This window comes from Symphodus melops, assembly GCF_947650265.1.
Source record: "Symphodus melops genome assembly, chromosome: 5".
Lineage (NCBI taxonomy): Eukaryota > Metazoa > Chordata > Actinopteri > Labriformes > Labridae > Symphodus > Symphodus melops.
Genome location: NC_136695.1, coordinates 2,520,151 through 2,531,284, shown reverse-complemented (window position 1 = coordinate 2,531,284; position 11,134 = coordinate 2,520,151). Strand labels below are relative to the sequence as shown.

Sequence of the window (11,134 nt, the reverse complement as noted above, 5' to 3'; positions counted from 1 at the left end):
ACTTCATTGAGCCCAGTGGAAATTTAAAGTTATTTTCAAACGTTTTTTTAGGTTGTTCTTTTTTAAAGTTTTTTAAAAGTTTTTAATTTTTTTAATTTTTATTTTTACTTCAATTTTCTCACCAAAATAAATTAATTTATTGTTGCTTCCAGATGTTAGACAAGGATTTACACTTATAAAGTGATCAATAAATGCCATTAATTTAGCATTAAATAGCATAATTAGCATTTTTTTAAATAGCCTAACAAGTTTGAGTTATGATAATGAAAAATTTAAAGACCCAGAACTGGACCTGTGGGCACTGTGGAAGTTAGTAGACATTTATAAAAACAAAAACAAATAAACATATTAAGTACTTTTTTTGTTATCACAAAAGTCTCAGAGAACACTCAACCTGGACACATCATCAGTGACGTGCCCCGGGGTCATTGGGTGTTTCAGGTCTTATCATCAGACACCCTGTTGACATTAAAAAGACTGCTGAACGCTTGACAAAGGCTAGAACCAGTTTCCTTTTCTCTTAGGGTTGTACAGTAGGCATGGTCCGGCTCCAGACACACACTGTTCCGTTCACACCTTCTATATCAGGAAGGCAAAATTACTTAAACATCCTCGGAATGACTCATCGCATAATAGACACCTGAGCTTCAGGGTGCTGCAGAAGAGTAAAGGGAGGGCCCAACAGACAGGGACAGCCAGGATGTCAGACAGGTACACAGGTAGATGGGTGTACAGGTACAGCCTGAGGGAAGGGCTTGAAAGTTAAGGTAAAGGAGGGACTTCTTTTAGATGACTTATCCAGGTCCTTTTCTAGAGGTTAACTTCTTGTTTTTATTTGGATTTGGGTTGATTGAAGAATTTAGATTTGCCTAAAAGCATCATCACACAGCTGTTTTGGGAAAAAACTGGACATAATGTTATATAATATTAATATAAGGAATATTGACTAAATAGACATCATCAAACGAAACAAAATGCAAAGAGACACTGGCCTTTTATTGAATCTACATACTACTTTTGAACGTAGTGTATGCTGCATACTGTGTTCCACAGTAGATTGTAGTATGACTGCCATTCTGCAGTACACCAGGCCCGGCTCCTGGTGACACCCTGTTGTCAGCTCCTAGAATGAGCTGACAACAGAGGAGCTGATGGTGAAAATGTGAAGCAGGTACTGTATGTGTGGCAGGTGAACAGGTGAAACATTATGAGGTTAAGGAAAGATGATAGGACAATTTTAGGACTAAGGGAAAGGCGACTGCATTGTTTTTACAATCCAAACACATTTCTACGAGGCTATGTAATCATGCGGCGGCAGATTGTAATGACATGGGTCTGTGGTGGTGAAACTACAATGTTCCGAAAATGGGACTACAAAAAGCGCAACTAAAAATCTTCCGCCTGAGACACTTTGAATGGTCCATTTTCTGAACAAATAAATTATAAATAATAAACAACTCGATAAAGAACAACTCGATAAAGAACAACTCGTGACCCCGTCTTAAATAAAATAAAGCCAATGCAGAAGTGCAAAATCCTGCAGTTTGCCGAGTGTCTGCTTGAGACATGGCTCAGGGAGTACGTCACTTATGGTAAGTTCCAGTTGAACTGGGAAGTGTCAAATAAGGTCGGAATTCCGACTCTGAAACTCTGAGAATCTTCATTAGCTCAGGTTCAAATCCAATATGGCTGCTGAGTGCGTCGACAGGTATGTTTATGCTTTAACTGCTGGGATTAAACCAATCACAGTATGGTCATGTGTTTTCACTCCGAAACGATCACGTGGTATGTTCTTATCGTCTGGTATAGACTGGTGTAGTGTTGAGTCCTAAAACCAGGAAGTGAGTTAGCATTTTAGCGCCATGGGTTCCTAATTCTAAAAGTCAAAGGAGATTTTGAATGTGTTTGTGTTTAGACGCCTGAAATAAGGTCTGTGTTTAACACAAGCTGAAGAGATGTTGATGTTTTGTTAGACGAGATAAACTACGTTAGCTAAGACCCCACTTGTTTTTACGCAAACTTTAAACGGCGGTTGCTAACGAGTAGCTAACTGAAACTACAGTGGTTGTTGCAGACATTACACGTCATCACGCCGGGAACTCTCTCCCTAATCCTCCTTACAGCCTCTAGTCATGTTTTTCAGAGCTCTTGTAAATATTAGGTTAACAAACAACTTATTAAGCTAACGTTTAGCTAGCTTGTCAAATCCGCTGATTAGATCGATGAAGCATAACGATCGTGACGTCATTACAAACAGACCGCTGTGTAGTTAGCTTGTAGCATAGCGTTAGCTTTTTACTTCTCTGGGCTGCATTAACTCTTCAGACTTCATATAACTGATGTTCATCTGTAAAGATTATCCTGCTGAACTAAACAACGCATCCAAAACGTGTGTTTGACACAGAGATTATTTTCTGCAATGATCCAAAATCCAATGCAAAAATCCCAGAGGCTGGGGAGCGCTGGTGGCGCAGAGGCAGTGTACGCGCTCCCATGCATCAAGAGTCCCCATGCGGGCGGCCTGGGTTCATGTCCGGCCTGTGGCTTCCTTCACCTCTAATAAAGGCACAAAATGCCAAAAAAAAAAAATCCCACAGGTGAATTTTCGTAGGAACCACCGGCGCCATTTTTTCGGGTTGGCCTACAAAAATACGTCATTACTATACCAGACTATTAGCAGACAAAACTAAGGCACTACTGGAGGTGGCTTTTCCGACATGCAACTTGAACACTCTTACCTCGGGTGTGACGTCATTCCCAGCTCCCAGATCTGAAGTACATGGAACGCACTAATACACACCAATCAAAAAAAAGAAGAAGCTTGTTTTGAAGCAGCCACTGGCGGGAGACGTCCCCAAGTGTATGTGCTGATGGAGATGTCAAAAAAGAGATTGAGGCCATAAAGTTTGAAAATGTTACTGAGATAATTAATGACATCAGAATGAGGCTCATTTTGTTAAAACACTTCTTTTACGATCAGTCTTAAACAACAACCATAACTGACATTTAATCTCTGCACATTAACAAGCACTGGGCGTCTGACTGAAGAAGGAGCTCATTATATTGAATGTCATTTCTTTCCGCAGGTCCTCTTCAGAGGAAGATGTTCTCACGCCCTACAAAGAAGGCCATGGCCCCACAAACTCTCATCGCACCGTTAGAGACTGCCAGCATGTGGTCCATGGCAGGAGAACATATGAGACCTGGCCGTCAGGTAGCCATGACGCCCTCCCTGTGGCCGAGTCGACTGTCTTCATATCAAACAAGCCAGGGAGGAGCTCCCGCTGGGTCCACGGTCAGTGATCAGGTCAGCAGTTTCCACCTGTTTTCCATGCTGCCTAGTTTGTGGATCAAGTCATCTCATTTTAAAGAATCCGTCTCTCCCAGGTCACATGATTTTCGTGCACGACCCGCTGAAGACGGTGTCAGTGCTGGAGCCGGGAGGGCCGGGCGGCTGTGAGAGAAGCCACAGGGTGACCGTGCAGGAGACGGCGAAAGCTGCCGGGTGTCTGTACGCTCTGAACGCCGGCTTCTTCAACACCACGACCGATGGTTGTCTGGGCAACGTGGTGAGCGACGGCAAGCTGGTGAGGGACAGCCAGGGGGTACAGAACGCCCAGTTTGGCATCAAGAAGGACGGCAGCCTCGTGTTTGGGTAAGAGACTTAAACTGCCCCGAAATAAGCCAGAAAACACAGAAACATAAGACAGATAAAGTTATCCATCTCTGCAGGTATCTGTCCCAGGAAGAGGTTTTGGACCAGACGAACCCGTTTGTGCAGCTGGTCAGCGGTGTGATGTGGCTGCTGAGGAACGGAGCGGTTTACATCAACCAGAGTCTGCAGGTCGAGTGTGACAAGTTGGTGGACCAGGGTAAAGCTGCAGGGAAACATGAGCCGAGAGTCCAAGCATTTCACACACAGCAGGGCCTTTATTGTGCAGAAAAGACACACTTACACTGGCATTCGAAACACCTCACACATAGTGATGCAATGATGAGAGATTATGACGGTAAAAATATGGTATGAGAAATCTACAAGGGATATTTTGTGTTCCACAGACGACATGCAGCTGCAGAAGATGACTTATTCCACCTTTACCTGGGCGTGCATGCCATAGAAGCGCACACTGTTGACTTCACTTGCTTAAAGCTGTACAGTTTGGTCCCTTTGTCATAGAAAAGCTAATTTAGCATAGCCTCCATGTCTCTTGATTAGCATTATGCTAAGGTAACCGTACTTCCCAATTTGACCAGGAACGTCCCGTTTTTTAAAGCTCCATGTCCCTGGTCCCCACAAATATCTATAAAACCCTGATATGTCCCAGTTTTAAACAACCTGAACATTACATGCATGCGTGCAACACTGACAAGTCTGTTCATGTGTCAATCAAGGATAAGGATAAACTTTATTCTACCAATGGAGGAAATGTAGTCGTAAAAGGACTGTAATCAGCATCCCGGGCAAACCAAGCTACAAGCATGTTTACGTTAATTTAATAAAGGAACAAAAAATACAATAGAATAAAATAAAAACTAGGCATAAACACTATGTTCACTTATGGAAAGATCAGATATTATTAAAAACACACACGAAGCGGCCTCTACACCTGTCAATCAAACACCGGGTTGCATCAGTTGTTTAGCTGGTCTAGCTAGACCAAGACTGTAAATATCAAGGTAACAACAGGTGTGTGAGCTGTCATCCTGAACAGGAAGTCAGCGTTTTCCAAAGAGCTAGAGGAGAGTTACAGCTTCCCTCGAAAAATACCAGCCAATGAACATGCAGCGTTATGCACACACTGCACGTGTCTATTTTCAGTCGTCCACGGGGGAAATGTGGAAAGTTAAAGGCGTGTTAAAACGAGTGAAGACAAACGGTGGTTACAGGCAGGAAGTCACTCTGTTGTGCTCTACTTCAGCAGAGGCAGTGTGATTGAATTAAAATGAAATGTGAAGCAGGACTTAAATACATCTGATTTGCAACATTCATTCTCACTACAAAAGTCTCTCATCTCTTTAAGTGATGGACCAAAATAAACAACATACAAACATATCAGAGTCAGCAGACAGCAAAGCCAAAACATACTGCACAATACTGAGACATCAACGAGTGCAGACTGTAAAAACACACATTTTAAAACTATAATATTTACAGTGTAATGCACAGTGGCTTTAAGAGGACAAGGAGAGAACTGAGAAGGAGATTTACGTGTTGTTGTTGTTTTCATGTTGCGATGTGAAAGGTAAAATAAAGCACTTCTTTGTGTGTTCACAGAGGCGTTCAGGGATTTTGTGGATGTGCTGTCAGCGAGGACGGCAGTGGGTCACGACACCCAGGGCAACCTGGTCCTGTTTCATGTGGACGGACAGACCAAAGAAAGAGGGTAACATCACAAGGTTTTATGTATCTGAGTGTTTTAGGATGAGACGAGTCTCAGAGATTCCAACATGGCTGCAGACTTTGTGTGTGGACCTTTAGGGTCCAGGGTGTAGGATAGGTAGTATCAGTGTTGTCACTTCCTTTAACAGAGCCTGGGTCTGTTGAAGGGAAACTAAGGGTCATATGGAACCAGGCCTATCCTTTCATGAAGTACTGTGTGTTTATTTCAGATCTGTCAGTGTTGGTTTCTTGAATCAGAAAATAAAATGTTGCCGTTTGTTGTTCATCTGTCCGGCTGGTTCTGCCAGAACTCTCTGTGTTATTGAGATCATCTGTTCGCAGTTCCGACAGACTAACGATCATGTTTTCGTTGATTGGTGAGCAGCATGAATCTCTGGGAGGTGGCAGAGTTCCTGAAGACAAACGGCGTGATCAATGCCATCAATCTGGACGGAGGCGGGTCTTCCAGCTTTGTTATCAACGGCACGTTGGCCAGCTACCCGGCCGACAGATGGTGAGCTAAGAAAAGCTGGACTGTCCTCATGTGACTTTTATGATTATTGATGAGTTCCAGTAATGACTTCATAAAGTTTTTCTTCGCTGCAGAAGATTTCTTCGGCCTGCAGCTGTGAAACAAATTCTAATGGCGGTAAACTAATTCTGCAGTTCTTGTTTTGGGTCCTGACAGTACAGAAAGGATCCCTACAGAGAAGGAACATTTTGATAGGTTTGGATGATTTTAAAAACAAAAAAGAATTAAATCACTTTTTTTAAAGGTCACTCTTCTCCATGTTAGTTCTTTAGTTTGTCTACAAACCCCCCAATGATGAGAAAAGTCCATCCTCTCCGTCTTCTGCCTGCTCCACTTTTCAGAAAATGTGTGCTCAAACAGGCCGTTTGGGGATGTTCCCTTCATGACATCACAAAGGGCAGTAGCCCCTCCCCCAGGTGGGTGACACTCCCACAGCTAGGTGTTTGTTCTGCCCTCTGAGTCTGCCTTCTCACCGTAAACAATAGGACATGGAGCCAGAAAGCAGCGAGTACATCCAAGCCCTTCTAGAGAGGGGGCGTGGTCAGACACAGCTCATTTACATATTTAAAGCTACAGACACAGAAACAGCCTGTTCTGAGCAGGGCTGAAATAGAGGGGTTTATAGACCTGATCAAAGAACTTATTCATCTCTTCCTTAAAATCCTCCTTCTCTGTTTCCAGTAAGTCTGACAGCAGGTGGCGCTGTGCTCGGCCTACCTCCACCATCCTGTGCGTTCACCAGCGGCGATGCCAGCCAGAAGACTGCGGTGAAAACGGAGAGTGTGTGGACGGACGCTGTCGGTGTCAGGAGGGCTGGCAGGGAGACGCCTGTGACTCTCTGACGTGTCAGCCTGCAGCCTGTCGTCCCCACGGCGTCTGCGCACCTGGTGAGCGTGGAGGAGGGAGAGATACTTGGACATTCGCTCGGACAGCTGACTTGTGTCAAGGACACGGCCTTTTGTTCTCTAAAGTTTTAAAGTCGTGCTTTTTAAAGTCTCCGTACCTAAAGGAGTTATTAAAGCCCTCGTCACGTCCTTTTCTGTCTTTTTCCTTCCATAATCTGCCTGAAGCTCACTCTACTCCTCCTTGCTCTAAACAAACATATCGAATGATGATGATTATATTTACAACGGGATATTAGGACTTTAAAATATAAGGAAGCATTTTTAACATCCCACATCTATAACGCTCATGCAGTTGTCGACAGGACTGACAGACAGAGACAGACAAACATTCACCAGTTAACATAACAAGCATGTCTCTGCACTGTGGGAGGAAGCCGGATTTCCCACAATTTCGAACCAGCAACCTCGCCCCCCCAAGCATCCCCCCCCTCCCCCCCGATCCTAGTTTGAGCAGCTTTCTGCTGCTGGAGCTTATTAGAAACATGCAGAGGCTTTTTAGCTCGGGTACAATCACTTCTATCTGATCCTTCGACGGACATAAAATGAATGTGACCTTTTTTTTTTCAATTGATGTAAAATCATGATGTGTTTCATGACTTACAGGTTATAAAGCTGCCTGTCTGTCTTTAATGCAGGTGGGTGTGTCTGTGATGCTGGATGGAGAGGAATGAACTGCAGCGAAGGTAAACAGAGACATCACTCCTGTGTACTTTAGAAACTGATGAGTTGAGATGTCATCATGCAGGAAACAAAGACGTCTGCACTGGATTCATTTCAGTCAAATCATGACGTGCATGTTGCGTAGCGTCTGAACTTTTTCAAGGCTCACATTGTAAACTGTGAAAACAGTGGACCTGTGAGTAATGATGTCACTTCCTCACATTAACACTGTGCAGGTCTCAGTAGACGTAAAGCTCCAGCAACACTTGTAGTGTGAAGATCAACTTTATTAACTCCGTGAGGCCGAGGCGTGTCGGCTCAGGCTCATCCTGAGTGTCAGGCTTCCAGAAGATTCTGAATGTTGACAAAATACACAACAGCTGCTCCCTCGCTGTGTGAGAGAGTGTTTAAGCACACTGTCAATCCTGAAGAGCAGGTTCGTAAAGTGCCAGGTGTGAGTGAGTGTGTGTGAGCGCTGCTACGGTAACCAGTTCACCACAAGACTTTCACCAACATATGGAAGCAACAAGGTGCGATTATTTACATTTTAATCAAACTAATTAAATCAGTTCCAACAAACTTCAAAACAACAACTCTGAAGCTGTTTTCACATCTGCAATCATGAAAGTCTCCAGATTATCTCTGATGGTGGCGTGCAGACAGTCTGTAGAGGTGGCGTGCAGACAGTCTGTAGAGATGGCGTGCAGACAGTCTGTAGAGACGGTAGAGGTGGCGTGCAGACAGTCTGTAGAGATGTCCTATTGTTTACGGTGAGAAGGCAGACTCAGAGGGCAGAACAAACACCTAGCTGTGGGAGTGTCACCCACCTGGGGGGAGGGGCTACTGCCCTTTGTGATGTCATGAAGGGAAAATCTCCAAACAGCCTGTTTGAGCAGGCAGAAGACTGAGAGGATGGACTTTTCTCATCACTGGGGGGTTTGTAGACAGACATGTTAGAGGAACATGGTGACGTGTGTTTTATAAAACATGTGATCTCTAAAATATTCATAATATTATATATATTTAAATATTCATTCACATATTTTAATTCATAATGTCTGTTTGTGTCTTCTTTGGGTAAAGCGTGCCTACCAGGTTTCTTCGGCATCGACTGCAGACAGACCTGCATCTGCTTTAACGGAGCGTCCTGCAACCATGTCCATGGAAGCTGTATGTGTCCCCCCGGTTTCCATGGCAACCTTTGTGAACAAGGTAGGAAGGCTCTACACCTGAGCCTGCCAGGGACAAAAGAGTTAAAGCACATTAACAACACTCTCTCTCTCTCTCTGTCTCTCTCTCTCTGTCTCTCTCTCTCTCAGTGTGTCCTCCAGGTTTCTACGGTCTGTCCTGCGCTGAGACGTGTCAGTGTGGCGATCAGTGTCCGTGTGACCCGCTGACAGGAAACTGTTTCTTCAACACCGACGGCAGATTAAACAGAGGTGAGACAAGAGACACTGTCGACCTCACGGGGACATTTTCACATCCTTTCATTGGTCTTCTTCTTCCCTCTGCAGATCGATGTTTGCAGAATCGATTGTTGACATCATGGCAGGACGACGTTTACAGAGACAGACCCTCTCCAACGTAGTAAGTGTCGACGGTCACACGGATACAAAGTGAGACAGGAAACATCAAACACAGAACGCAGAGCAGACAAGAAATGTGTTACCGGAGGATTCCTCTAGAGGGAGCACCACCATAAATCAGACGGCGTAAAACACTGAAGTAGAGATCATCCTTCCCCCTGCTCGTTTAGTTTAGGGATGTCTGTTGCCATGGCAACGACACGTCACGGTGCGGGGGTAGCTGCAGGCGTGATCTGTTAACTCTCTGGTGTCACATCACCGCACAAACTCGACACTGCTCCTAGTGGTGACGTGCATGTTCAGCGTTCATTTCGTGAGGACGTGAAGAACAAACGACGCTCCAAAACCACCGCAGGAAAGGTTGTGCGCCGTGTAACCACATTTAAAAGCAAAGTATGCTCAGGGCTTTACCGTCGTCCTACACGCTCCGCACATTTACTGTGGGTACTTCCTTTGTTCGTGAAAATAAAGGAACAGATGAAGTCGTCTAAATTAAAATGTAAAACATATTTTCGCTGACTCGTTGAGTCTTTAAATAAAATGGTAAAACAATGGGACTGTATTTGGTGTTTGTAGTTTTTGCACACTGAGTGACACTCACCTGTAGTCTGTCTCAGTCTATAGTTTTGGACGAGCTCGCTGACTGCAGTCGTCACAGCTCTTCCCTCTTACAGAATATTTGGTTGGATATTTTTCCATTTACGTTCGAGAGAGACAAAACGACTGAAATCAACAAACGAGAGCGCTCACACCGTTTCAATCCTTAAAGAAAGTGTTCCTTTGGTTGCTTACACAAATATTCTGTTCATAATCCTGATGACACTTTGGATCTCAGCCTGAATGAAAATGTCCTTCTTCTCTCTGCAGTCAACCGTGGCTGATAGTCACCGTCTCTCTGGCTCTCTTTCTGTTGCTTCATCTGGCTGTTCACCTCCTGCGGGGAAGTCGGAGGTGCTTCCTCTTTGGCTATTGCTGCATCCGCGTTCCACTGAGCAACATCAATAAGAAGACGTCGCTGGCTTCAGCTATACAGAGTCTGTGACCTGCTGTGTTTCTGCACAGACATCCTCACAACAGACGTGACTCTGTTTGTGTAGAACAGCGGGAAAACAGGAGACTGAGACATTTTGAGATGATGTAAATATCAGCGATCCAGAGACAGGAAAACCATCCGCTGGCTGAAGGAGAACAAACTCAGTTGTGGTTCCCTGTGGGCTCACACTGGGACCATTTAGCACTGAATTCATATCAAACATGATCAAAACCAACTAAGAAGACTGGCATGCCTGAAACAGCTCTCAATGCTAATCACTGCTCCTTTATGTTGCTGAGCATGCCAATGGCCCAGTCTGCATCGCTGCATTGACTGTTTAATGACTGACCTCTGGCACTACCTCAAACACCTCTGTACATGCACATGTAACTAGTTTCTAGAAGGTCCTTCACAGGTTATGTACATTATGCTATATAAGTTTTAAGTCTAATTGCTAATGCTAACTGCACAGGTTTAACTTGTAATTATGTTTACTCTTAGTCACATAGGGGCTGCTAAATCTTGTTTGGGGGATTATTGTATAGAGAGGGGGGGGGGGACAGCAGGTGTGTATTGTAACTAATGTCTTGTGTCCTGCCTGTCTGTATACTGCTACTGGATGCCTTGAATTTCCCTCGGGATCAATAAAGTATCTATCTGTCCATCTATCTATCTAAAACGTCAATTGTGGCGATTAAAAGTTACATTTGGAGATCTGATCATTTTTCCTGTTTTGGACATTAATACCAGTTGTGTTTTGTGTTTTGTGTTTTAGTTTGCAAGGCACTAATCACAGTGAGTCTGAAGGACCTGACACATGTAGAAAGCAAAGAAGATGTGTCAGAAAGTTTCTTTATAAAAGGCCAGAAAGTTGTGTTTTATTTTGGTAAATGTATCTGTAAAACGTTGCTAGATATATGACATTTAAATGAAAATAGTCATTTCTTTGTGTCACATTGAAATAAAAAACATTATCCTGAAGTAGCTGAAAATTACAAACAAATTAATCTACAATTTATTTACCAGAATGTGCGTGTT

General features: G+C 43.9%; 1 protein-coding gene across 1 annotated transcript; it reads left to right on the top strand.

The window, feature by feature from the left end:
• The first annotated feature begins 3,244 nt into the window (after nt 1-3,244).
• On the top strand, nt 3,245-10,189 carry LOC306823720 (N-acetylglucosamine-1-phosphodiester alpha-N-acetylglucosaminidase-like). Its single transcript, XM_079343497.1, has 11 exons — nt 3,245-3,307; nt 3,388-3,655; nt 3,733-3,872; nt 5,276-5,384; nt 5,766-5,894; nt 6,594-6,799; nt 7,453-7,500; nt 8,561-8,689; nt 8,797-8,916; nt 8,992-9,064; nt 9,931-10,189. The coding sequence occupies exons 2-11, from the start codon at nt 3,393-3,395 to the stop codon at nt 10,103-10,105; spliced, it is 1,392 nt and encodes a 463-aa protein (XP_079199623.1). The 5' UTR covers nt 3,245-3,307; nt 3,388-3,392; the 3' UTR covers nt 10,106-10,189.
• The last annotated feature ends 945 nt before the right edge of the window (nt 10,190-11,134 follow it).

Bases quoted from the DNA above. Each gene is read 5' to 3' on its own strand.
- LOC306823720 (XM_079343497.1), top strand. From the start codon at position 3,393: ATGATTTTCGTGCACGACCCGCTGAAGACGGTGTCAGTGCTGGAGCCG. The intron at 5,385-5,765 runs GTAACATCACAA...ATTGGTGAGCAG, and splicing joins GGACAGACCAAAGAAAGAGG to CATGAATCTCTGGGAGGTGG. The intron at 7,501-8,560 runs GTAAACAGAGAC...CTTTGGGTAAAG, and splicing joins AGGAATGAACTGCAGCGAAG to CGTGCCTACCAGGTTTCTTC.